This window comes from Adiantum capillus-veneris, chromosome 8 (assembly GCF_014529385.1).
Source record: "Adiantum capillus-veneris isolate H3 chromosome 8, ASM1452938v2, whole genome shotgun sequence".
Lineage (NCBI taxonomy): Eukaryota > Viridiplantae > Streptophyta > Polypodiopsida > Polypodiales > Pteridaceae > Adiantum > Adiantum capillus-veneris.
The window spans coordinates 98,949,527-98,976,992 of record NC_140938.1 but is presented as its reverse complement, the minus strand read 5'-3'; the positions used below and the strand labels follow the sequence as shown (position 1 = coordinate 98,976,992).

Genomic DNA, 27,466 nt, shown 5'->3' with positions numbered 1-27,466 from the left:
AGTCTCGTGAACCTTGGCAAAAGCCGTATCCAAATCTCGCGAATATTCATCCGCTTCAAATTTCTAATCTTTCGTGCTCAGGAAGGATGGAACCTTCGCAGCAGTTTCAACAATCTCTCATGGCGTCTTCCCCGTCGAAGAGTGTATCGTGTTATTGTAGGCAAATTCCACCAAAGGTAAGTTCTTTTCCCATTGAGTCTTCTGATGCGAGATACAAGACTTCAATAAATCTAAAATCACTGAATTGGCAATCTCAAATTGCCCGTCAGTCTGCAAGTGGAACGATGATGAGAACTGCAACTACGTGCCAATGTTCTGCCAAATTGCCTTCCAAAACCAACTCATAAATCTGGGGTCTATGTCGAAGAGAATCGTCTCAGACGTGCCATGTAATCGGAAAATCATCGTGATCATTCTGTATTCTCGGGAGATAAAAAAAAATGAAATCCATTACAATATTTTGCCAGGGGCGGGAGGGTATGGGTAAAGGCTGTAACAATCCCTGTGCCTTATGCCTGTCAAACTTGACCTTCTAGCATACCAAGCAACTGCGCACAAACTCTTCCACATCCTTCTTCAGTCTCCGCCAAAAGAAATCTCTCTCTACCCCTTTCATGGTGGTAGCAATGCTGCGATGACCCGTAAAAGGTGGACAGTGGCAATCAGTCATAACCTTTTCCCTCAACGGCTGTGTAACGCACAACATAGTCTTTTTCATCAAGTAGCCTTCCCGAAGGGAGTATCCAGCTACTGTCTCCCCATCCCGTATCCGTGTGAAAATATCTGCAAAATCTGTATCTGTGACACACTGATCGACCATATCCTCGAAGCTCCTATGATGTATCGCGGAAATAGCCAGAACCAACGGTTTCCGAGACAAAGCATCTGCCACCACATTCTTCTGACCCTGCACATGGACAATCTGGAAGTGAAACTATGACAAGATGTTCGCCCACCGCATCTGCTTTTCCGAAAGCTGCTTCTGTGACAAGAAGTAGCGCAAACTCTGATGGTCTGTAAAGACAATAAAATCCGCTCCGAGTAGGTAATGCCGCCACTGAGTAAGAGCATGGATAACCGCCAAAAGCTCTTTCTCATAAATCTGTGCTGTCATCTCCGGCCTAGAGAACAAACGGCTCTCGTAAGCTATGACATGGCCTTCTTGCATCAAGACCGCACCCAGACTACGACCACAAGCATCACAATATACTTCGAATGACTTCTGCAAGTCCGGCAAAGTCAAAATAGGTCCCGTAGTCAATTTCTCTTTCAATGTCTGAAAGGCAGTCACCTCTGTGGGTCCCCACGAAAAAGGTACTCCTTTCTGTGTCAAGATATGCAAAGGGGAAGCAACCTCTGCAAACTTTCGTATGAACCGCCTGTAGTATGAACATAGTCCCAAGAAGCTTCTAACTTCATGGACATTCCTCAAATCGGGCCAATCACGGATAGTCTCTATCTTGGCCGGGTCCATTTGCACTCCTGTTGTGTTGCTGACACAATGTGTCCCAAAAAGTGTATCCATGGTAGGAAAAAATTCACTTTTCGTTGCATTAATCACTAGCGTGTGATCTCGTAATGCCTAAAAGACTTGAAGCAGATGATCTCTGTGCTCTGCCTCATTCTTTGAGAAAACAATGATGTCGTCAAAGAAAGTGCCAACAAATAGCCTGTACTCTCGAAAAATCCTGTCCATCATCCGGTTAAATGTCGCAGGAGCATTGGTTAAGCCAAAAGGCATCACCAAAAACTCAAATAACCCAAAAGTTGTCCGAAAAGCTGTCTTGTAGACATCTCCTGGCGCTATCCTGATCTGATGATATCCACTCTTCAAGTCAATCCTGCTAAAGCACGAGGATCCCTGTAACCTGTCGAGTATATCATCGATCCTAGGAATCGGAAATCTGTTCTTGATGGTGATTTCGTTGAGAGTGCTATAATCGATGCACATTCTCCAAGATCTGTCTTTCTTCAAAATCAACAACACTGGAGAGCAATACGGTGAAGTACTAAGCTGGACAAGACCCTTTTCCAAGAGGTCTTTCACTGAGTTCATAATCTTTTCATTCTGTACTCGGCTCACACAATAAGGTGGCCGATTCCGTGGTGTGCTTCCAGATATCAGATCAATGGTATGATCTTCAGGCCCTCTCAAAAGCAATCGGCATGAGCGTGGAGAAAAAAAATCTTGGCGTTCTTTTCTTCAGGTCAAAACATATTCAACTTTTATCCATGGTTCAGTTCTCCCAAAAGAATGAGTAAGAAAACTGAAGTTCATCAAGTACAATCTCTAAGCCCTTCATTTATCAAAGTCGCTTTCTCAGCCCGGTAGTCAACCACGGCGTAGTTCTTGTGGTACCAAGGGATCCCGAGTAGAACGTCACTCACGTGCCCTGAACACCCCTGTCATTGCAAACGAAGTTTGCCAATGCTCGGTGTAATGGCAACATCCCATCCGGGTGCCAGTCGAACTACCTCCGCCAGTGGCGTCAGTCTGTCGGGCGCAGTTCCAAATCGAGCCGCCAATTCCAAGTGAAAAGAAGTTGGCCTTGGCTCCTTCAAAAGAGCTTCTACATCCTTCACTTTGCCCCAAAAAAAAACGGCAAAGTTTGTACTTTCATTCATTTGATTCGGTGCAAGTCCCACGCCATGTGGTACCAGTTCTGCTTTTCTATCTGCCTTTTCTGCCACATTCCTCAGCTGCTCTCGAACTCTCAGACCTGTCGTCGTCTTTATCATTCTGTTCTTTCTGTGCCTTATCAGGGCACTTTGCGGAAATATGTCCATGTTTCCCGCATCCAAAGCACTTCCCCTCTCTGATGAAGCGAGCTCTCTCCTCAGGAGTAAGCTTGGGTCGTGCATCCTTTTTTTTTCTATGGGTTGCTCTTTTTCATTCTACTTTCATTCCCAGAAGTCTGTTTGGCTCGTTGTGTCATGGCCTCATCTGTGGGGTAAGTCAGACTGCCAGAGTGAATGGCAAAGCCCCGCTTCGCATGACTCATCAACTCCTGAATAGAAGCTGACTTCTGTTCCAAGCAGTGATCTCGGATCTCTGTAGGTAGACCCAAGGTAAACCGCTCAATTTGTTCTCTGAACGAGATCTTCTTGAATGAAGAGGCGGGTAGAAAAGAGCTCCAGAATCTTTCACAATAAGAATTCACTGTATCGCTCTTGGTCATCCGGAGATGGTTCCAAGCAGCTCGTATATCTCGCTCAAACTCTTGAGTCAACCAAGAAGAAATAAAAAGCCTCTTGAATTTCAGCCATGTAACTGGCACAGTCTTGCTTAATAGAAGCGTGGACCACCAAGTAGGAGCATTCCCCTCAGAGTAAGAGGCAGCTCTCCGAATCTTGGAGTGCTCTGAATAGCGTCCTCCCGCGAAAGCGATGTCAAACTGCTGTATAAGAGACAAAGCCTTCGAAGCATCTGAGTATCCTGAAAAGTATCAAACTTGATCGAGTGGCCACCTTCCTTAAACTCTCGGACTTTCTTGCTGTTATCTTCGAGAAAGTCATACTGGTTGGCTTTGTAAAAATTCTTCTTGTTCGCATAAAACTTTCCGTCATCGGAATCTGAGCTGTCTGTAGACGAGTCCTCAGTAGTACTGTCAGTCTCTGGGCGAGATGTAGCCTTCTTTGCCTTTTTCTTGCCCGTTCCGAAGCTTTGTGTCTTGCTTCGCTTTTTTGCTTTTTTTCTGTCTTCTTCGCTCTAATCCGAGGAGCTAGAAGAACTGTCAGAAGAAGAAGAAGAAGAACTGGGTACTCCTTCAAATCGAACACGCTTCTTCCGTTTCTTTGCTTTGTCGAATGTCGACTGACGACCCAAATATCCCGGGAAGTCAGTACCTTTGTTCTGCTTTTTGCCGTGCTTTTTGCCTTTCTTTTGCACGTCGAAAAGCTGAGCAATCCGTGCATCAACCACGTTCTCCAGTTCCTTCTCCGTATATTTCTTGGAGGTAGAAGGTTTCTTGAGAGCGGGTTTCGGGAGTGGTGTTGTGGTTCTCTGCCACTCCATCTGTACCTCTTTCAAAGAGGTCTGGTTCATATATTTTACCATCTTCGGGTCCTTGGCAAAATTGAGCATCATCTTTGTTGCATCGCCAATCAATTGACGACGCTCCATCTCTCTTTGCTCCGCCTGAGTAGGCCGAGGCGGGCCATACTCTCTGTCTGAATCTTCGTTGTGATCCCAGCCCGCATCTCCAGATGCAGAGGGAGTCGACTGATCATTGCCTGAAGCCATAGGTGCCGCGGAAAAAAAAAATAAAAAATTCGGGGATCGGATTTCCCGTAGAAGAGAAATCGGCCGTGCTCTGATACCACTGTAACAAACTTGGACACTCCAAGTCAAGAATCAACCGCGACAGCACCAAATAACCACTTCAAAACAATTCACAGATCACAATAGATTTGCACTGGCCCGGCGGAGTTCCGTGCCTAGAGATATTGGCCCCAAAGACTGGCGCCCCTTTCGGTATTTCTTTTTTTGTATTAATCAATCATCAAAGTACAAGAGAGCGGTTAGGGTTTCACTCTCAGACTCTGCGTCCAGATGCTCTGAGAAGTGAGGCCCTCACCACTAATTTAAAGGTTACAAGGGATGCCCAAAAGCAGAGCCCCAAAAGCTTTTAAAATCAAAAGCATCAGTTCTCTCTCTCTCTTAGAGAGTCTTTTCTCTTTTTTTTTTTTTAAAAAAAAAGCAAAAGCAAAATTCGCGTCGCTCATCATTTTCCAAAAAAAAAAAAAATAATAATAATAATAATAATTATCCGCCTCCGCGATTTCCGGAATTTAGGGTTTTTGGCAAAAATTAGGGTTTGCAGGAATTTTAGGGTTTTTGGCAGAAATTAGGGTTTTTGCTGTCCGCCACGTCATCACTTTGTGACGTGGCGGACAAATTAGGGTTTTTGCTGTCCGCCACGTCATCACTTTCCGATAGCTGCTTCTATGATAAGAAGTAGCGTAAACTCTGATGGTTTGTAAGACAATAAAATCCGCTCCGAGTAGGTAATGTCGCCACTGAATAAGAGCATGGATAACCACGAAAAGCTCTTTCTCTAAATCTATGCTCTCAATTCCTTGAGAACAATCGGCTCTCGTAAGCAATGACATGGCCTTCTTGCATCAAGACCGCACCCAGACTATGACCACAAGCATCACAATATACTTCAAATGACTTCTGCAAGCCCGGCAAAGTCAAAATTGGTCGCGTGGTCAATTTCTCTTTCAATGTCTGAAAGGCAGTCACCTCTGTGGGTTCCCACGAGAAAGGGACTCCTTTCTATGTCAAGATATGCAAAGCGGAAGCAACGTCTCCAAACTTTCTAATGAACCGCTTGTAGTACGAACACAATCCCAAGAAGCTTCTAACTTCATGGACATTCTTCAAATCGGGCCTATCACACGGATAGTCTCTATCTTGGCTGGGTCCATCTGCACTCCTGCTGTTGAGACAATGTGTCCCAAAAAGTGTATCTCTGGTAAGAAAAATTCACTTTTCTTCGCATTAATCACCAACTTGTGATCTCGTAATGCCTGGAAGACTTGAAGCAGATGTTCTCTATGTTCTGCCTCATCCTTGGAGAAAACAATGATATTGTCAAAGAAAGTGCCAACAACTAGTCTGTACTCTCGAAAAATCCTGTTTATCATCCGGTTAAATGTCGCAGGAGCATTGGTTAGGCCAAAAGGCATCACCAAAAACTCAAATAACCCAAAAGTCTCCTGCAAGGCTGTCTTGTAGACATCTCCCGGCGCAATTCGGATCTGATAATATCCACTTTTCAAGTCGATCCTGCTAAAGCACGAGGATCCCTGAAGTCGGTCACGTATATCATCGATTCTAGGAATCGAAAATCTGTTCTTGATGATGATTTTGTTGAGAGCTCTATAATCGATGCACATTCTCCAAGATTTGTCTTTCTTCAAAACCAACAACACTGGAGAGAAGTATAGTGAAGTACGGCTAGACAAGACCCTTTTCCAAGAGGTCTTTCACTTGGTTCATAATTTCTTCGTTCTGGGCTCGGCTCACACGGTAAGGTGGCTGGTTCGGTGGTGTGCTTCCAGGTATGAGATCAATGGTATGATCTTCAGGACGAGCTGGTGGTAACTCGCCTGGCAGGCCCTCTGAGAAGCAATCGGCATGAGTGTGGAGAAAATCTTGGCGTTCTTTATCAAGTTCAAACATATTTGTCCTATCTGCATCATTCAACTCTTTCAAAAAGATCGAGTAAACAAACAGACTGGGTTTCATTAATTTTGAAATGACTGAAGTCGACACAATAGGGACAGACTCGCCCTTAAGTTTTACATCGAGTACAATGGTTCTGCCCTTCTCTGTAGTCAAAGTCGCTTTTCTCGCCCGATAGTCGACCACGGCGTTGGTCTTGTGGTACCAAGGAATTCCCAAGAGGACATCACAACCTTCCAAAGGCATTATGTAAAAGTCCTCATGCCCCAAATACTCCTGACAATGCAACCGAAGTTTGCCAATGACAGGCGTAATGGCTACGTTCCTGCCGGGTGCCGCTAGAACTACCTCAACTAGTGGTCCCATCCGATTGGGTGTGATCTCGAGCCGCACTGCCAATTCCGATGAAATGAAGTTGGCCTTGGCTCCTCCATCAAAGAAGATTAGGGCTTCTTGGTCTTTCTACTTTGCCCCAAGCTCGGCAAAGTTCTGTACTCTCGTCCATCGTGCCGGGGTCAATACCCACGCAATGTGGAACCAGTCTTGTTTTCATCTTGCCTTTTCGTCCACGTTCCTCAGCTGCTCTCGAACTCTCAGGCCTTTCATTGTCCTTGTCATTCTGTTCTTTCGGTGTCTTTTTAGGGCACTTCCCAGAGATATGCCCAGTTTCTCCGCATCCAAAGCACTGATCTCTCCTTGATGTAGAGAGATCTCTCGCAGGAGTGAGTTTGGGTCGAGCATCCTTTTCTTTCTTTTCTTGATTGCTCTTCCTCTTTCTACTTCATTTGTTGAAGTTTGTTCGGCCCCTTTGCGTCATGATTTCATCTATGGGGTAGGTCAAACTGCCTAAGTGAATGGCGAAATCCCGTTTCGCATGACTCATCAACTCCTAAATGGAAGCTGACTTTTCTTTTAAGCAGTGATCTCGGATCTCTGTAGGAAGACCCAAGGTAAACCGCTCAATTTGTTCTTTGAACGAGATCTTCTTAAATGAAGAGGCGGGTAGAAAAGAGCTCCAGAATCTCTCGCAATAAGCGTCCATTGTATCCTTCTAGGTCATCTGAAGATGGTTCCAAGTAGTTCGTATGTCGCGTTCGTACCCTCGAGTCAGCCATGAAGAAATAAAAAGCCTTTTGAATTTCAGCCATTTAACTGGCGCTGTCTTGTTTAATAGAAGCGTGGATCACCAAGTTCGAGCATTTCCCTTAAAGTAAGAGGCAGCCCTCCGAATCTTGGAGTGCTCTGAGTAACGCCCTCCTGAGAAAGCTATGTTAAAATGTTGTATAAAAGACAAAGCCTTCGAAGCATGTCTATAAACAGAAAATGTGTCAAATTTAATTGATTGTCCACCTTCCTTAAACTCTCGGACTTTCTTGCTTTGATCTTCCAAAAAGTCATACTGGTTGGCTTTATAAAAATTCTTCTTCTTTGCATAAAAGCTGCTATCGTCAGAGTCCGAACTATCCGAAGACGAGTCCTCTGTAGAACTGTCAACCACGGGGCGAGATTTAGGCTTCTTTGCCTTTTTCTTGCCCTTTCTGAAGCTGTCATAATAACTAATATCTAATTCTCCTAAATGATTTTCTCATGTTAAACTGATCATTTAAGATGGGCAAATGCCAAGGGAGAAAAAGCTAGAATATAGGTTAAGCTGGCAGACCGGCCACAGTAGGGATCCAAAGGAGGGAAAATGTAACAAACTTGGACACTCCAAGTCGAGAATCTACCGCGACAGCACAAATAACCACTTCAAAACAGTTCACAGTTCACAATTAATTCGACACTGGACTGGCGGAGTTCCGTGGTGCCTAGAGTTATTGGCCCCAAAGACTGGCGCCCCTTTCGGTATTTCTTTTTGTATTGATCTGAGTTCAAAGTACAAGAGTGCGGGCAAGCACTCACACTCAGACTCTGCGTCCAGATGCTCTGAGTTATGAGGCCCTGCCTCCTTATTTAAGGAGTACAAGGGATGCCAAAAGGAGAGCCTTAAAAGCTGAAAATCAAAAGCCTAAAATTCCCAAAAGCTTTTGAAGAATAAAGCCCTCATAAAATAAAGCAGAGGCTCCTTCTTTCTCTCTTATGCTTTTAATAAAATAAAGCAAAAGAGCTCTCAATCTCTCTTTCTATTTGCGTAGAATAAAGCATCACCCAAAAGCTGCCAAAATCTGTCATACAGCGCTGCCACGTCAGCAATACGGAAATCCGCAACCTGCACCGCATTTTGCGATGGCGTCCATAGTACCGCCTGCCACGTGCCACCTGCTCCGCACTTTCCGGGACTCCTACCTCGTGTGTGTGTGTGTGTGTGTGTGTGTGTGTGTGTGAGAGTACCAGGCAGCCACATCACCCCCTTTGTTTGCGGCAGTGTAGGTGTGTTCCGGGTAGCCACGTCACAAATTTGTGACATTACCCCCTCTTGAAAGCATTGTAATCGCCCTCGATTACGCGTGCAAAACAGACAGAAGCCATAAACCGTCTTAGCAGACACTGACTGTTAGTACCTACGCTTTAGGAACACACATCTAGCACATGACCAATCGACAGTCACATCACACGACATCACAGGACATCACAGGACTTCACATGACATTCAACATTCATTTGGATCTTAGACCATGATTTACCGGCAATGCAGTTAGCAATCGCATCTAGATCCAGTCAGGACCTTATAGATGCCCGATTGACTAACCTCTATTGCAACCATGCCTATTCGAGATCATTTAGATCAAAATGCTGCAGTCATTTCGTCTATCAATTCCTGCACTTAAAAACAAGTCAAGAACAAATGAGTTTCATATTCTGGAATTTCATTTCATAAAGTCATACAACAGAATACTGTCAGCTCTCAGTATCCCTGAAGCTCAAAGAGACATCAATGACTCTAGTATTCTAAAAATCGAGGCATCTGTTGACAAAGGAGCGGAGTAACTCCCCTCTTGTGCATCCCACTGCATCAGATTTGCGGCCAAGCTGAATTCTGGGTTCTATTTGGAATAGACTATGCTAAACCAAAAGCTTCAAGGTAAAGGTTCACAATTTGAGGAGTATCTGCTAGGTCCTCCTCCTCCATCCACTTCGCATCCAATGCAGGATAGTTCTTGAATTTAACCAAGAACCGCCTTCTTACTTTACCCTTATTCTTTGTGTCCTTATGTGCCAAAATCTGTTCAAGAACAAGGATCTCCTCGTTTTCCTCCACTTCGGGTTGCTCATCGGGCTCCCCATCATCAAGCACATCACCTTTGAAAGGTTTTAAGAGACTCACATGAAATGCATTGTGAATCCTCCAAGTGTCAGGCAGTTTCAGTCAGAAGGAGACATCATTGATCTTTTCGGAGATCTGGAAAGGTCTGTAGTATCTCATACTAAGCTTTGGAAAAAGCCTCTCCTTTCCCTTTTTCTTTCTCAGGTGTGCCTTCTCAAAACGTAAGAGCACCCAATCATCCTCCTTCAATTTCAAATCGCGACGATGGCGATCCGCTGTCTTTTTCTGTCGTTCTTGAGATTTCTGCAAAGCCTCGCGGACCTTGGCAGAAGTCGTGTCTAAGTCTCATCGGCTTCAAAAATCTTATCTTTCGTGCTTAGGAAGGGTGGAACCTTCGCAGCACCTTCAACAATCTCAAATGGCGCCTCCCCCGTCGAAGAGTGTATCGTGTTGTCGTAGGCAAATTCCACCAAAGGTAGATACTTTTCCCATTGAGTCTTCTGATCCAGGATATAAGACTTCAATAAATCTAAAACCACTGAATTGGCAATCTCAGATTGCCCGTCACAGTCCATGGGTGGAAAAATGACGAGAACTGCAAGTGCGTGCCAATGTTCTCCCAAATTGCCTGCCAAAACAAACTCGTAAATCTGGAGTCCCTGTTGGAGACAATCGTCTCAGGCATGCCATGTAATCTGAAAATCTGGGCCACAAACAATCTCGCTAAGTGATCCGGCTTGATTGTTTTCTTCACTGGAATGAAATGAGCCTGTTTGCTAAATCTGTCAATAACAGTCCGGATACCATTATGACCACTCTATGTTCTCGGGAGATCAAAAGTGAAATCCATTGCAATACTTTCCCATGGGCGGATGGGTATGGGCAAAGGCTGTAACAATCCTTGTGCTTTATGCCTGTCAAACTTGACCTTAAGGCATACCAAGCAACTGCGCACAAACTCGTCCACATCCTTCTTGAGTCTCGGCCAAAAGAAGTATCTCTCTACCCCTTTCATCGTGGTAGCACTGCTGCGATGACCCGTAAAAGCCGGACAGTGGCATTCAGTCATAACCTTTTCCCTCAACGGTTGTGTGACGCACAACATGGTTTTTCTCATCAAGTAGCTATCCCAAATGGAATATCCCGCTACTGTCTCCCCATCCCGTATCTGTGTGAAAACGTCTGCAAAATCTGGATTTGTGGCATACTAGTCGACCATATCCTCGAAGCTCCTATGATGTATCGCGGAAATAGCTAGAACCAACGGCTTCCGAGACAAAGCATCTGCCACCAAATTCTTATGTACCTGAACATGGACAAGCTGGAAGTGAAACTGTGACAAGATGTTCACCCACCGCATGTGCTTTTCCGATAGCTGCTTCTGTGACAAGAAGTAGCGTAAACTCTGTTGGTCTATAAAGATAGTAAAATCTGCTCCGAGTAGGTAGTGCCGCCACTGAGTAAGAGCATGGATAACCACCAAAAGCTCTTTCTCATAAATCTGTGTTTTCAATTCCGGCCTTGAGAACAATCGGCTCTTGTAAGCAATGACATGGCCTTCTTGCATTAAGACCGCACCTAGACTACGACCACAAGCATCACAATATACTTCAAATGACTTCTGCAAGGCCGGCAAAGTCAAAACTGATCCCGTAGTCAATTTCTCTTTCAAACACTAAAAGGCAGTCACCTCTGTGGGTCCCCACGAGAACGAGACTCCTTTCTGTGTCAAGATATGCATAGGGGAAGCAACCTCTACAAACTTTCGAATGAACTGCCTGTAGTACGAACACAATCCCAAGAAGCTTCTAACTTCATGGACATATGATATCCACTCTTCAAAGCAATCCTGCTAAAACACGAGGATCCTTGTAATCTGTCGAGTATATCATCGATCCTAGGAATCGGAAATCTGTTCTTGATGGTGATTTTGTTGAGAGCTCTATAATCGATGCACATTCTCCAAGATCCGTCTTTCTTCAAAACCAACAACACTGGAGAGCAATACGGTGAAGTACTAGGCTGGACAAGACCCTTTTCCAAGAGGTCTTTCACTTGGTTCATAATCTCTTCATTCTGTGCTCGGCTCACACGGTAAGGTGGCCGGTTCGGTGGTGTGCTTCCAGGTATTAGATCAATGGTATGATCTTCACGACGAGCAGGTGGTAACTCGCCTAGCAGGGCCTCTGAGAAGCAATCGGCATGAGAGTGGAGAAAATCTTGGCGTTCTTTATCAAGTTCAGACATATTTGTCCTATCCTCATCACTCAACTCTTTCATAAAGATCGAGTAAACAAACAGACTGGATTTCATTAATTTAGAAATGGCCGAAGCCGATACAATAGGGACTGACTCGCCCTTCAGTTTTTCATTGAGTACAATGGTTTTGCCCTTCTTTGTAGTCAATGTCGCTTTCCTCCCCCGATAGTCGACCACGGCGTTGTTCTTGTGGTACCAGGGAATTCCCAAGAGAACATCACAACCTTCCAAAGGCATTATGTAAAAGTCATCATGCCCCAAATACCCCTGACAATGCAACCAAAGTTTGCCAATGACAGGAGTAATGGCTACGTTCCTGCCGGGTGCCGCTAGAACTGCCTCCGCAAGTGGTCCTATCCAATCGGGAGTGATCTCGAGCCGCGCCGCCAATTCCGGTGAAATGAAGTTGGCCTTGGCTCCTCCATCAAAGAAGATCAGGGCCTCTTGGTCTTTCACTTTGCCCCAAGCTCAGCAAAGTTCTGTACTCTCATCCAACGTGTTGGGATCGGTACCCACGCAATCTGGAACCAGTCGTGTTTTCATCTTGCCTTTTCTTCCACGTTCCTCAACTGCTCTCGAACTCTCAGGCCTTTCGTCGTCCTTGTCGTTCTGTTCTTTCTGTGCCTTTTTAGGACACTTCGCGGAGATCCAGTTTCCCCACATCCAAAGCACTTCCCCTCCCTAATGAAGCGAGCTCTCTCCTAAGGAGTTAGCTTGGGTGTAACAGACTTGGACACTCCAAGTCAAGAATCAACCGCGACAGCACCAAATAACCACTTCAAAACAATTCACAGATCACAATAGATTTGCACTGGCCCGGCGGAGTTCCGTGCCTAGAGATATTGGCCCCAAAGACTGGCGCCCCTTTCGGTATTTCTTTTTATATTAATCAATCATCAAAGTACAAGAGAGCGGTTAGGGTTTCACTCTCAGACTCTGCATCCAGATGCTCTGAGAAGTGAGGCCCTCACCACTAATTTAAAGGTTACAAGGGATGCCCAAAAGCAGAGCCCCAAAAGCTTTTAAAATCAAAAGCATCAGTTCTCTCTCTCTCTTAGAGAGTCTTTTCTCTTTTTTTTATAAAAAAAAAGCAAAAGCAAAATTCGCATCGCTCATCATTTTCCAAAAAAAAAAAAAATAAAAAAAAAATTTAATAATCCGCCTCCGCGATTTCCGGAAATTAGGGTTTTTGGCAAAAATTAGGGTTTGCAGGAATTTTAGGGTTTCTGGCAGAAATTAGGGTTTCTGTTGTCCGCCACGTCATCACTTTGTGACATACCCCCCTCTTGAAAGCATTGTAATTGACCGCGATTACGCCTGCAAAACCGGCAAAAGCCATAAACCGTCTTAGCAGACACTGACTGTTAGTACCTACGTACTAGGAACACACATCTAGCACATGTACAAAATTGACAGTCACATCACACGACATCACAAGACATCACCAGACATCACAGGACATCACATGACATTCAACATTCATTTGGATCTTAGACCATGATTTATCGGCAATGTAGCTAGCAATCACATCTAGGTCCAATCGGGACCTCATCGATGTCCGATTGACTAACCCCTATTGCAACCATGTCTATTCGAGATCAAGTAGACCAAAATGCTGCAGTCATTTCGTCTATTAGTTCCTGCACTCACAAGAAGTCAAGAACAAATCAGTATCATAATCAGGAATTCCATTTCATAAAGTCATCCAAAAGAATACTGTCAGCTCTCAGTATCCCTGAAGCTCAAAGAGACATCAGTGACTTTAGTATCAAAATCGAGGCATCTGTTGACAAAGGAGTGGAGTAACTCCCCTCTTGTGCATCCCACTGCACCAGATCTTCGGCCAAGCTGAATTCTGGGTTCCATTTGGAGTAGACTATGCTAAACCAAAAGCATCGAGGAAAAGTTTCACAATCTGAGGAGTATCTGCTAGGTCCTCCTCCTCCATCCACTTCACATCAAGTGCAGGATAATTCTTGAACTTAACCAAGAACCGCCTTCGGACTTTACCCTTATTCTTCGTATCCTTATGTGCCAAAATCTGTTCAGGAACAAGGATCTCCTCGTTTTCTTCCACTTCGGGTTGCTCTTTCTTTTTCTACTTTCATTCCCAGAAGTCTGTCTGGTTCGTTGTGTTGTGACCTCATCTGTGGGGTAGGTCAGACTGCCAGAGTGAATTGCAAAGCCCCGCTTCGCATGACTCATCAACTCCTGAATAGAAGCTGACTTCTGTTCCAAGCAGTGGTCTCGGATCTCTGTAGGTAGACCCAATGTAAACCGCTCAATCTGTTCTCTGAACGAGATCTTCTTGAATGAAGAGGCAGGTAGAAAAGAGTTCCAGAATCTTTCACAGTAAGAATTCACTGTATCGCTCTTGGTCATCCGGAGATGGTTCCAAGCAGCTCGTATATCTCGCTCAAACTCTTGAGTCAACCAAGAAGAAATAAAAAGCCTCTTGAATTTCAGCCATGTAACTAGCACAGTCTTGCTTAATAGAAGCGTGGACCACCAAGTGCGAGCATTGCCCTTAAAATAAGAGGCAGCTCTCCGAATCTTGGAGTGCTCTGAATAGCGTCCTCCCGCGAAAGCGATGTCAAACTGCTGTATAAAAGACAAAGCCTTCGAAGCATCGGAGTATCCCGAAAAAGTATCAAACTTAAGTGCTTGGCCACCTTCCTTAAACTCTCGAACTTTCTTGCTTTTATCTTCGAGAAAGTCATACTGGCTGGCTTTGTAAAAATTCCTCTTGTTCGCATAAAAGTTTCCGTTGTCAGAGTCTGAACTGTCCGTAGATGAGTCCTCTGTAGAAGTGTCAGTCTCTGGGCGAGATTTAGCCTTCTTTGCCTTTCTCTTGCCCTTTCCAAAGCGTTGCTTCTTGCTTCGCTTTTTACCTTTTCTGTCTTCTTCGCTTGAATCTGAGCTGCTAGAAGAACTGTCAGAAGAAGAAGAAGAAGAAGAACTGGGTAGGTCTTTAAACTTGACGCGCTTCTTCAATTTCTTTGCCTTGTCGAATGTCGACCGACGACCTAAATATCCCGGGAAGTCAGTGCCTTTCTTCTGCTTTTTGCCGTGCTTTTTGGCTTTCTTTTGCGTGTCAAAAAGCTGAGCAATCCGTGCATCAACCACGTTCTCCAGTTCCTTCTCCGTATATTTCTTGGAGGCAGAAGGTTTCTTGAGAGCGGGTTTCGGGAGTGGTGTTGTGGTTCTCTGCCACTCCATCTGTACCTCTTCCAAAGAGGTCTGGTTCATATATTTTGCCATCTTCGGGTCCTTGGCAAAATTGAGCGTCATCTTTGTTGCATCGCTGATCAACTGGCGACGCTCTATCTCTCGCCGCTCCGCCTAAGTAGGCCAAGGCGGGCCATACTCTTTGCCTGAATCTTCGTTGTGATCCCAGCCCGCATCTCCAGATGCAGAGGGAGTCGACTGATCATTGCCTGAAGCCATAGGTGCCGCGGAAAAAAAAATTCGGGGATCAGATTTCCCGTAGAAGAGAAATCGGCCGTGCTCTGATACCACTGTAACAAACTTGGACACTCCAAGTCAAGAATCAACCGCGACAGCACCAAATAACCACTTCAAAACAATTCACAGATCACAATAGATTTGCACTGGCCCGGCGGAGTTCCGTGCCTAGAGATATTGGCCCCAAAGACTAGCGCCCCTTTCGGTATTTCTTTTTATATTAATCAATCATCAAAGTACAAGAGAGCGGTTAGGGTTTCACTCTCAGACTCTGCGTCCAGATGCTCTGAGAAGTGAGGCCCTCACCACTAATTTAAAGGTTACAAGGGATGCCCAAAAGCAGAGCCCCAAAAGCTTTTAAAATCAAAAGCATCAGTTCTCTCTCTCTCTTAGAGAGTCTTTTCTCTTTTTTTTATAAAAAAAAAGCAAAAGCAAAATTCGCGTCGCTCATCATTTTCCACAAATAAAAAAATAAAAAAAAAATAATAATCCGCCTCCGCGATTTCCGGAAATTAGGGTTTTTGGCAAAAATTAGGGTTTGCAGGAATTTTAGGGTTTCTGGCAGAAATTAGGGTTTCTGTTGTCCGCCACGTCATCACTTTGTGACATTGGGTCGTGCATCTTTCTTTTCTGAGTTGCTCTTTCTCTTTCTACTTTCATTTGCCGAAGCCTGTTCAGCTCTTTGTGTCATGATCTCATTGGTGGGGTAGGTCAAATTGCCAGAGTGGATGGCAAAACCCCGTTTCACATGACTCGTCAACTCCTGAATAGAAGCCGACTTCTGTGCCAAGCAGTGATCTCGGATCTCTGTAGGTTGATTCAAGGTAAACCGCTCAATCTGTTCCTTGAACGAGGTCTTCTTAAATGAAGAGTCGGGTACTTGAGGTTTTTCTTTAGCTTGCAATCTGTGTTAGAGAAGGATCTTCTCTTCACCCGCGTTCTACTCTTTTCCGCGGGCGCACCCCTTGGCGGCCTTGCACTCACACCATGGTTGCTTTTTCCCACCTCACGTCGATTGGCCGGCTAGTAAGTGCACGGTCCGCTCTCAATGAGCGAAAAGAGGCACAAGGGGAGGCTGGACAAGCCCTTCTTTCTTGGGTTTCCTGTCACTCTTCAAAAACACAATTAGGAATCGACACACCCAAGAGGTCTTGAGTTACGTGCGACCGCAACAAGCAAAAACAAATTATGTGGTTATTGCGGTTCTTTTCTTGAGTGATATAGAACACTGCCAAAGCTCTTATATCAATGCTAGGTGCAATGGAAGTGAATGTTGAACTTTGCTCAAGATGAGTGCTCCGAACTGTGCTCAAGGTTCCTTTTACTTATGGAAGGGAGAGCCTTCCGTTCCTTTAGTGAGAGAGTGCAAATGATCACAAACAAAGTGGTAGACACTGTGAATGAAGGTGCATGAGTCTGAGAGATAGAGAGAAGAGAATACAACACCAAACAAGTTGTCAAACCCTCCTCTGAAGGCCCGTCTCTCGATGGCAAGAGAAGTCTATCCTATTGATTGCACAATCTGGTACAGATGCTGATGCAAGTCTAAGTGATGCTATGTCGAGGTCGACGATGCTAAGGCTGAAAACTGAATGCTGTGAGTCGGATTCTGTTGCACCAAATTGGGGTTGTCCCGTGTACTTGATGCCTTTCTGAAAACGCTGATGCAGATGGCCTAATCTGCTGCAAGTCTCTATGCTGAAAAACGCAAGGTTCTGCTGCTTGAAAACACTGTAGAAGATGGCTGAAATCGCTAATCTATGGGGCTGAATTCGCTGCTGCAAAAACGCTGCAATGCTGGTTCCAAAACGCTGGTCTTAGGTCTTCGAAAAACGCTGGCTTGACTGCTGAAAAACGCTGGTTTTTACTGCTGAAAACGACAAGCCTTGAAGAGTTCTTGCTTGAGAGAGCAGGGGAGATGCCTGTTGCAAGTCTGTTGCCTTTGCACTTCCTCCACTTCTGCCAGATAATGCTAGCGCTGGTTTCCTTATATATTATCTTATGGAATTTGCCCTACCCAGTTTCCCAACAAAAGTCACTTAATAAATAAGTGAAAAATGGCTAAAATAGGGAAAATAGGTTTAATGCACTGGAAATGCTCTTGATGGATTCTGATGGTAATGCTAATGATCATGCTGTGTGCAACCAGTGGATATGCATCTAATCTAAGTGTCTGGACATGCACGGTCTGCGAACAGACTCACAAAAGTGCCAGATCACTTCCTATTCTTGTCACGTAACACATCCAACCCTATGTGTCCGTGGATAAGCTACAGCATGACCAGGGTTCAGTAAGTCAAGTCAGTCTAAAATAGGAAGTGATCTGGCACTTTTGTGAGTCTGTTTGCAGACCGTGCATGACCAGACACGTAGAGTAGATGCATATCCACACAGCATGATCATCAGCATTCCCATCAGGATCGATCAGAATCCATCAGGGGAATTTTCCAGTGCATTAGACCTATTTTCCCTATTTTTGATAATTTTCACTTATTTATTAAGTGACTTTCGTTGGGAACTAGGTAGGGCAGTTTTGCTAAGATAATATATAAGCAAACCAGAACTAGCACTTTCTGGCAGAAGAGGCAGCAGGAGCACCTTGCTCAACAGGCAACGTTTCAGCATCTAGCGTTTTCAGCATTGCAGAAGGCCTAGCGTTTTTGCATTTGCAGATTCACGGGGACAGTAGACAGCAGATCAGCCCTAGCGTTCGCAGATTCTCCACCGCAAGACCATTTTCAGCCCTAGCGTTTTTGCAGATCATTGCGACGGAATCAGTTCTAGGACCAGCATTTTCAGTTTTCAGCAGTCAGACTCCGCACTAGAACCCCCGAACCTCGTAGATCTCACCTTTCCACAGCAGATCCTCGCCGCACGGTCAGATCCAGGGAAGTTTGCAGTTTCAGCGCGGAAACGCAGATTTCAGCATCTGCGTTTTCATCGCATCGTCGTCACATCGTCGTCATCGACATGGAGTCAGAATTCAGCAGATAAAGTGTAACAAACTGCTGACGTGTCAAGCCTAAAGAATGGGGTCAACTTACAGATGTGGCCGAGGGGCCTAAACCCTAATTTCTGCCAGAAACCCTAACTGCTGAAACCCTAATTCTGGAAACCCTAACCCTAAAACCTGCAAACCCTAATTCTGCTGCCAAAAACCCTAAAACTGCAGAAACCCTAACCCTAACCCTAAGGACAGATTTCTGCGTTTTGCGTTGGCTGATGACGTGGCAGGCTGTACGGATTTCCGTGATATACGCTGGCAGCTTTTGGCATTGCTTTTTGGACTAGAAGCTTTTGAGTTTGAAAGTTTTTCATGTAAATTGCTTTTTGGACCAGAAGCTTTTGAGTTTGAAAGCTTTTCATGTAAACTGCTTTTTAGGCCAAGGGCCTTTAAATATATGAGGCTAGGGCTCATTCTCTGGCATGCTTCCTGGAGAAGGTGCAGAGTCTGGAGTACCGGCTTGTACTTTGATGATGCAATATAAAGAAATACCGAAAGGGGCGCCAAGGTTTGGGGCCAATACTCTCTGGGGTGGAATTCCGCCACTCCGTGTCATGTGTCGTCTCTCTCTCTCTCTCTCTCTCTGAGTTCAGTTGTTATTGAAGTGCGAAGAGTTTGTTCAGTCTGTTCTTTTCTATTGGCACGTGGTGCCCGTCTTGTGACATAAAGGTTTGCAGATTTCAACCTTAGCATTTTCAGATTTCAGCCCGTCTCGTCGTCGTCCTCATCGTCGGCAAGTCCAAGCATTGTAGAGATTTGTGCAATCATAAGTAGACCGCTCTTGCCATAGAGAGTGGGGCCTTCGGAGGAGGGTTTGACAATATTCTGGTGTCGTATTCTCTTCTCTCTCATCTCTCAATCTCAGTACCTTCATTCACAGTGTTCACCACTTTGTTTGTGTCCATTGCACGCTCTCACTAAAGGCACGGAAGGCTCTTCCTTCCGTAAGTAAAAGGAACCATTGAGCACAGTTTGGAGCACTCATCTTGAGCAAAGTTCAACATTCATTCCGCTGCACCTTACAATTCTAGATTGACTTGACTGAACTGAACCTTGGTCATGCTGGAGCTTGTCCACGGACACATAGGGTTGGTTGTTTCACGTGATAGTTTGTGACAGTTTCAATTCCAGATCTGTGACAGTTTTACTACCAGATTGTCCATGTGCAAGGACAGAAGAACTTGGTGGCAGATGCTTTGTCTCGGAAGCCGTTGGTTTTGGCTATTTCCGCGATACGTTATAGGAGCTTTGAGGATATGGTCGATCAGTATGCCACGGATACAGATTTTGCAGATATTTTCACTCGGATATGGAATGGAGAGGTAGTAGTGGGATATTCCATTCAGGATGGCTACTTCATGAAGAAAATGATGTTGTGCATTACATAGCCGTTGAGGGGAAAGGTTTTAATCGAATGCAACTGCCCACCTTTCATGGGTCACTGCGGCATTGCTACCACCTTGAAAGGTCAAGTTTGACAAGCATAAAGCACAGGGATTGTTACAACCTTTACCCATACCCACCCGCCCCTGGGAAAGTATTGCAATGGATTTCATTTTTGATCTTCCAAGAACATAGAGTGGGCACGATGGTATCTGGAGTGTTATTGACAGATCTAGCAAGCAAGCTCATTTCATTCTAGTGAAGAAAACAGCCAAGCCGGATCACTTAGCGAGACTATTTGTGGCCCGGATCTTCAGATTACATGGCATGCCTGAGACGATTGTCTCTGACAGAGACCCCAAATTCACGAGTTTGTTTTGGAAGGCTATTTGGGAGAACATTGGCACGCGGTTGCAGTTCTCATCATCTTTCCACCCGCAGACTGACAGGCAATCAGAGATTGCTAGTTCAGTGGTACTGGATTTGTTCAAGTCTTCTTCGTTGGATCAGAAGACCACAAGAGAAAAGGTTTTACCTTTGGTGGAATATGCTTACAATAACACGATCAACTCTATGTTGGGGAAGGTGTCATTTGAGAATATTGAATTTGCTACGAAGGTTCCACCCTTCCTTAGCACGAAAGATAAGATTTTCTTTTGAAGCCGACCAGTTCATGAGGGACTCAGACTTGGTCCAGAAGGCTTTCGAGAAATCTCAAGAAAGACACAAAAAGGCAGCAGATCGACATTGTCGCGACTTGAAATTAAAGGAGAATGATTGGGTGCTCTTACGTTTTGAGAAGGCGCGCCTAAGAAAGAAAAAAGGAAAGGAGTGGCTTTTTCCACAGCTTAGCATGAGATACTATGGACCTTTCCAGATTTTTGAAAAGATAAGTGATGTCTCCTTTCGACTGAAGCTGCCCGATACTTGGAGGATTCACAATGCTTTTCATGTGAGTCTCCTGAAGCCTTTTAAAGGCGATGTGCCCAATGATGGGGAGCCTGACGAGCAACCCGAAGTGGAGGAAAACGAGGAGATACTCATTCTAGAATAGATTTTGGCACATAAAGAAAGAAAGGTAAAAGGTAAAATAAGGCGGTTCTTGGTTAAATTCAAGAACTATCCTGCATTGGATGTGATGTGGATGGAGCAGGAGGACCTGGTAGATACTCCTCAGATTGTGAACCTTTACCTTGAAGCATTTGGTTTACCATAGTCTATTCCAAAATTGAACCCCGAACTCAACTGGGCAGAATTTGGTGCAGTGGATATGCACAAGAGGGGAGTCGCTCCACTCCTTTGTCAACAAATTGCCCCGATTTTGATACTAAAGTCATTGATGTCTCTTTTGAGTTTCAGGGATATTGTGAGCTGATAGTATTCTGTTGTATGACTTTATGAACTGGAATTTCCGATAATATGATATTGATTTGTTCTTGACCTGGCAGATACTCCTCAGATTGTGAACCTTTTACCTTGAAGCATTTGGTTTAGCATAGTCTATTCCAAAATTGAACCCCGAACTCAGCTGGGCGGAATTTGGTGCAGTGGGTATGCACAAGAGGGGAGTCGCTCCACTCCTTTGTCAACAAATTGCCCCAATTTTGATACTAAAGTCACTGATGTCTCTTTTGAGTTTCAGGGATACTGTGAGCTGATAGTATTCTGCTGTATGACTTTATGAATTGGAATTCCCGATAATATGATACTGATTTGTTCTTGACTCATCTAAGTGCAAGAATTGATAGACAAAATGATTGCAGCATTTTGGTCTGAAAGATCTCGATATACATGGTTGCAATAAGGATTAGTTAGTCGGGCATCTATGAGGTCCCAAGTGGATCTAGATGCGATTGCTAAATACGTTGCTGAGGATTAATGATGGTCTGAGATCCGAATGAATTTTTGAATGTGATTTGTCCTGTGATGTGACTGTCAATTGGTACATGTGCTAGATGTGTGTTCCTAGTGCGTCGGTACTAACAGCCAGTGTCTGCTAAAACAGTTTATGGCTTCTGTCTGTTTTGCAAGCGTAATTGAGGGCGATTACAATGCTTTCAAGAGGGGGGTATGTCACAATCCAGTGACGTGGCATGCCCAACAGTACACACCCTGGCAGGACACCCAAAAAACACGCTGCAGAGGCAGGGCTCCCACTCTGCAGAGCATTTGGACGCAGAGTCTGAGAGTGAGACCCTCCCATTCCCTTGTACTTCGAGCACAGATTTAATACAAAAAGAAATACCGAAAGGGGCGCTAGTCTTTGGGGCCAATATCTCTAGGCACGAAACTCTGTCGGGCCGTGTCGAATCAATTGTGAACTGTGAACTGTTTTGAAGTGAATCTCTGTTGTGTTGCGGTAGAATCTTGACTTGGAGTGTCCAAGTTGTTACAGAAGCGCACAAGGAGTCTCCGGATCAGGACAAACGGCCTTCCAAGAACAAGGGCCAGGAAAAAGAACTTTCTCTGCTTAACGAAAGCAAGGATGTCTCTATCTCTTCTCCATCATACTCTCCTTACTATACTACTACATCTACTTCTCATACAGTATCTAAATCTTTTCCAAAGAAGAAAACTCGTACTACTTTCGTACATAATACTAAAGAGAAACCCCAGTTCAAGAGGGATAACCACAGACGTCACCGCAAGATGCGGATTTTCAAATCCGGTGACAAGGATGTGAAGTTGACAATTAGATTGGACGAAGAGATATCTCCAAGGCAGTGTCTTTCATCAAGCAGTTTGAAGTTGCTTTTGCAAACGGGAACTTCACCGAAAAATCCAAGTTCCATCCTGTTGGGATGCATACGAACAAGTACTTCACCTTACTGCTTTCCAATCTTACTGGTGCAAAAGAAAGATGGCACGTTTCATCGACAAGATGTCTCATTCAAGGAGGGTGAGCGGGTGTTTTTTAAGGATCATTGATTCCAAGCACAGAACAAAAAAGCAAGCAAGGCAATACTTCTTGAAGTTCAAGGATCAAGGGACACATGAAGCTACTTGGGTGGACGAGAAAATTTTCATCGACTATCCAGATTTGCTAGCCTCATATTTTCTTTGGAAGACTCCTTTACCATTGACTTTGAAACTGGCTTGTCCGTTGGATAAGTCAATGAGCTTGAAGGCATGGAAAATTCGTCCTTTGCATGTCCCATGAGCTTCTGAATGCTATTGGACTTTTCCTTCAAACAGTATCGTCGGATCTCTTTCGGTAAGCCGCAGCAAAACTGCTTCTGCTGATAAGAAGCAACTGGCAAAAAGGTATTCCAAAGCCGTTGACAATACGTCGCCCAAGTAACGTCTTTCGTCATCCTCAAATGAGTCGACACCCTGATGATGTTTTCTTTGTACTCCTCAGTCAACCATTGTGCATCCAGGCCAGTAATGAGAGGCAAGCTCCTAGTTCGCAGAGGAGGAGATTCATGGCATGGTGCAGCAACTGGTAGTTTATGTGATGATACTTCTATGGAGGCCACTAAGAAGATCAAACTTTTGGGAGATATGCTCTGACTGGCTCTACTTGTCGCTCGTTTGTTTACATTTTAGCTTAGTCTTTTGTATTTTCTTTACTCAACATTTGGATCATACAATGATAAAAATTTACTGGTCTCTTACATCTGTTAGGCCTTTTGCAGACGTGAATATATATTCATCCCCCTTCTCTCTTTCTTGTTGCGATTGTTGTTCAAGTTATGTTGCAGCAGTTGGATTGGATATATTGGGACTCAAGTTTTGTTCCAGCAGTCCCACACGGATCTCATTCTGATGTCTTTACAACAAATTTTACATATCTGTTTCCCTCCCAAAAACATTTTTAGTACTAAGCTCATTGGATTTTTTCTTTTTAAAAGCAACAATAATAATTGAGAGTACGTAGTTTTTTGAATATGACGTAGTACATCTGGAGAGTTCTGAGAAATAAAATGAAAATTCTCATGCACGGCTGTTGTGAGCCTATTGAAAAGAAGAGAATGGGCATTGTTTCCTCAAAGGTAAACAGATTAAGAGACCGGGATTTAGATGAAAAAAGTTTGAATCACCTTTTGAATATGTTCTATTGATAATGGCAGCTCTGCTCTGTTGCCTTCTTGTGTTGAGCAGGTCGAAGGGGCAGTGAAAGAAGATGGGAGAGGACCCAGCATCTGGGACAGTTTTTCAAGACAGTTTGGTACATTCTAGCTCTTGCATTTCTTTGGAACTGGGGTTATCAGAATTTATATATCTCTAAAAACTATATGATATTATGTAACAATAATTGTACTAGGTCGAATCCAAGATTTCAGCAACAGCGATGTCACAGTTGACCAGTATCATCGTTTTCAGGTATTCTGGATTCTTGGTTATGAAGGGTTGCAACAAAAAAAAATAAAAAAATTGATCTTAGTAGAAATTGTTTAGGCTCTGCATGATGAAGATTGTTTGTGATGTTTTGATGTTGTTTGTTTTTATGCAAAATCTCTGGAATTTCTTTACACGATCAGTGAATATCTCTTTCCACGGATATCAAAGCATTACTTTGACATCCTTTTAACATCTGCTGGCTTGTCAGCGATACTGGTCACTTGGGTTTTTCCACTTTGGGTCATAACGTGCTTGTGTGTGGTTGTTTTTATTTCCTCCTTGACTTCACTCTTTATATGTTCAGCCTTTTGTATTGATTGATAGCTTTCTTTTGTAAACAAGCTAAGGAAAAATCAAGTTGCATTCCCATATGCGAAACTTTTTACAGGAGGATGGTGAATTGATGGCAGACCTGGGCTTAGACGCATATAGATTTTCAATAGCATGGTCACGTATCTATCCAGGTAAGGAACTGAAAAGAAAAAGTTTTTTTTGTTTCTAAGGGATCACAGCACAAAGGCTCATGAAGGTGATTTGTTTGCAGACGGCACCGGTTCTATAAATCAGAAAGGGGTTGATCATTACAATTCTGTAATTGATGCTTTACTTGCCAAAGGTACTACAGTTGAAGTTTGTTAGAAAAGGTCTGAAAAAGCAGACCTAACCTTAAGGTTGTTGGCTTCAACACTGGCAGGTATCGAGCCTTATGTGACAATTTACCATTGGGATTTGCCTCAAGCCCTCCAGGATAAATATGCGGGGTGGCTAGGTTCTGAGATTGTGTACGTGTTATCACAAACTGTGTCTGCTTGTAGTAGTTATTGTGAGAGAAAAACCTTGACCAAAAGAAGTGGAACTGGTGCCTTACTGCTGTTTCAATGGCAGCAATGATTATGTTGCCTATGCAGACACATGCTTTAAGGAGTTTGGAGACCGAGTAAAGCACTGGATTACTCTTAATGAACCGCATTCGTTGGTAGCTGAAGGTTATGCTGGCTTGGGCTTGCTTGCACCTGGACGGAGAGGCCTCTTCAAGTCGTCTCAAAAGGAACCTTACATTGTTGGTCACCACCTTTTGATGGCCCATGCAGCCACAGTGGACATTTATAGAAAGAAATATCAGGTGGGTTTCTGTACTTATTTGTGATGTCATATTACATCGTGCAGACTTGTTTGTGGTAGTGCTACCAAAATTCCCAATCTTTGGGCTAATTTGCCAAAAATACATTGTGTAGTGTCATTTTTGTAAAAAAGTCGAAAAGGTTTGCCCCAAATTCTTTACTTATAGGTTCATCCCATTTACACTTACAAATTCATGACGGGGTCTTATTTGTGGCCTACATAAGGCCTTAGTGAAAATCTTAGTAGCAATTGTGGACCGTTGGTATGAGCTTGTCTATTAGTTCCACATGGCAAGCCAATGATTGCGAAACATTTTTCTTGTAAGAAGAGCATTAACTAAGCATCATCTTATGTGTGTGTAGGCGACTCTTAGAGATAGTTGACATTTGTTTTCCTACTTCTGCAAAGAGGGACATTGAGTAGTGGGTTACACACTCTCTTTCTTATCCTCTTATGTATGCCATAATGACTTTTCACCTTGTTTATCCTGTTTCTGATGGTGTTTTTTTGAGCAGCCTCACCAAAATGGCATGATAGGCATCACTCTTGACAGTAAATGGTATGAGCCTTATTCAGATTCAGATGAGGACATAGCAGCAGTACAACGGGCTTTGGATTTTGAATTGGGTTGGTGAGTAATACGACACCTCAATCCTGATAGAATGACCACTGGGCATGTTCCAAACAGCTGTTAAAATGAATTTGATTGCTTTGTATAAACAGGTTTTTGCACCCTCTTGTGTTTAGCGACTACCCAAAAAGCATGCGTGACATGGTAGGTGCTCGATTGCCCACCTTCCCTGCAGAATTTTCCACCAATACTCTGAAAGGCTCTGTAGACTTTGTGGGAATCAACCACTATACGACATACTTCGCTCACAATAGCAAATTCACATTCTTAGAGGAGCTGCTGGAGGACAATCCAGATTCACAAGTGATTACTCCTTGTAAGAATGTTTGTTTGCTCTCTTGCCCGGAACCCTGACTAATGATTTTGCTTCCACAATTGACTTGTTTGTTTTTTGCAGTCAAACGAAACGGAAAGGCGTTAGGGGAGAAGGTATTCATTTTTCTGTGTGTGTGTATGTGTGATGCCTTTTCATGTACCAACTAATTCTGACTATGTTCTATGGTTGTTGAAGGCAGGAGCAATATGGCAGTATGTGGTACCTTTTGGGATAAAATCTCTTATGCAATATATCCGCACTAACTATAAAAATATACCCATTTTTATTACAGAAAACGGTACTTATATCTCTTCTTTGAGGCTTGTGCTTTGTAAAGGCACTCTTTGAGGCTGATCTGTTTTGGACATCTTACCTGGTTCCTTCAGGGTATGCTGATGCAAGCCATGGCCTTACTGAAGCTCTTCAAGACGATAAGCGCATACATTATCATCAGGAGTACCTTGCAAATTTACTAGAAGCTATTAAGTATGTTGTCCACACAGTAGCACAAATCTTAGGTTATATATAGTGTTTTAAGTCTCATTTAGACCAATTGAATCTGCAGGGATGGGTGCAATGTAAAGGGGTACTTCGTTTGGTCTCTGCTAGACAGTTGGGAGTGGAATTTTGGTTATTCATTGAAGTATGGCCTCTATTTTGTCGACTTCAAGGACAATTTGAAGCGATACCCAAAGGCATCTGCACGTTGGTACAAGGATTTCTTGCAAAATTAGCATCCATACACTCCTCCCACGGTATATATACATGTACTTAGTGCTCATAAGCATTTTGCGCTTATTGCAGGTGCATTTAACTTTTACATGAATGTAATGATCCCTATTATCATTGAGCATTTGTAGAGTGGGTAATAGACTTTTTGCCCAACCAACTTTCAAAATGCAACATTTCACACTCTAGATGCAGAGACTTGTATATACATAGCACCAGCCAAATTTGTAAGTAATGCCCTCAAATCTCTCATTTGACTCGAGTGTTCTTTTTGAATTCCAATTTCTTCCAGTGTCAAGCTAGTCTAGATGGTCATGAGCTTAAAGAGCTTATCTTCTCTTCTACAATGTTGCTCTTCTTCTTTCAAGCTTAGGAGATAAATTGCAAATCGTAGCTACTTGCGTCGAATGTTCAGGAAAAATCAATTTTGCAACCATGCATAATTCTCTTCTATAATAGATAAATCTGAATATTTCTAGGCAGCAATTTTCTTTTTTCCTTCTTTTTTTCAAAATGGTTTAATTACACCTTTCCCAAATGCTGGCTACCTGTGTTACGAAGTTCTTACACGAGGAGTTAGGCCAGTGTCACACACACCTGGGCAGATGATGGGGGGACATTCTGTGAAGCCTCTCGGTGGGTGAAGCAGTGCAGGGTGACCCTCTCACCCATCACAAGCATGTAGCAGACAAACTATATCTGCAGCATGCAATATTTTTATCACTGGTTGGTCTGTGCAGCTGTGGCTGGCTCACATTTGCTGTTATGTAAGCCGCTGCCTCTAGCGGTGGTGCAAGAGCAAAAAAACTATGTAT

At 43.8% G+C, this 27,466-nt stretch overlaps 1 protein-coding gene across 1 annotated transcript in view; it reads left to right on the top strand.

Moving 5' to 3' along the window:
- LOC147452628 (beta-glucosidase 40-like) overlaps positions 1-26,953 on the top strand; it is a 59,331-nt gene extending 32,378 nt beyond the window's left edge. Inside the window, exons 2-13 of the mRNA XM_086518267.1 lie at positions 23,614-23,680; positions 23,777-23,835; positions 24,242-24,317; positions 24,398-24,469; positions 24,548-24,635; positions 24,739-24,976; positions 25,491-25,606; positions 25,699-25,922; positions 26,004-26,035; positions 26,118-26,220; positions 26,309-26,408; positions 26,488-26,953. Coding sequence (XP_086374393.1) covers positions 23,614-23,680; positions 23,777-23,835; positions 24,242-24,317; positions 24,398-24,469; positions 24,548-24,635; positions 24,739-24,976; positions 25,491-25,606; positions 25,699-25,922; positions 26,004-26,035; positions 26,118-26,220; positions 26,309-26,408; positions 26,488-26,656 — 1,344 coding nt within the window. The 3' untranslated portion in view covers positions 26,657-26,953. The remainder of the gene's footprint in view (positions 1-23,613; positions 23,681-23,776; positions 23,836-24,241; positions 24,318-24,397; positions 24,470-24,547; positions 24,636-24,738; positions 24,977-25,490; positions 25,607-25,698; positions 25,923-26,003; positions 26,036-26,117; positions 26,221-26,308; positions 26,409-26,487) is intronic.
- Positions 26,954-27,466: the final 513 nt, after the last annotated feature.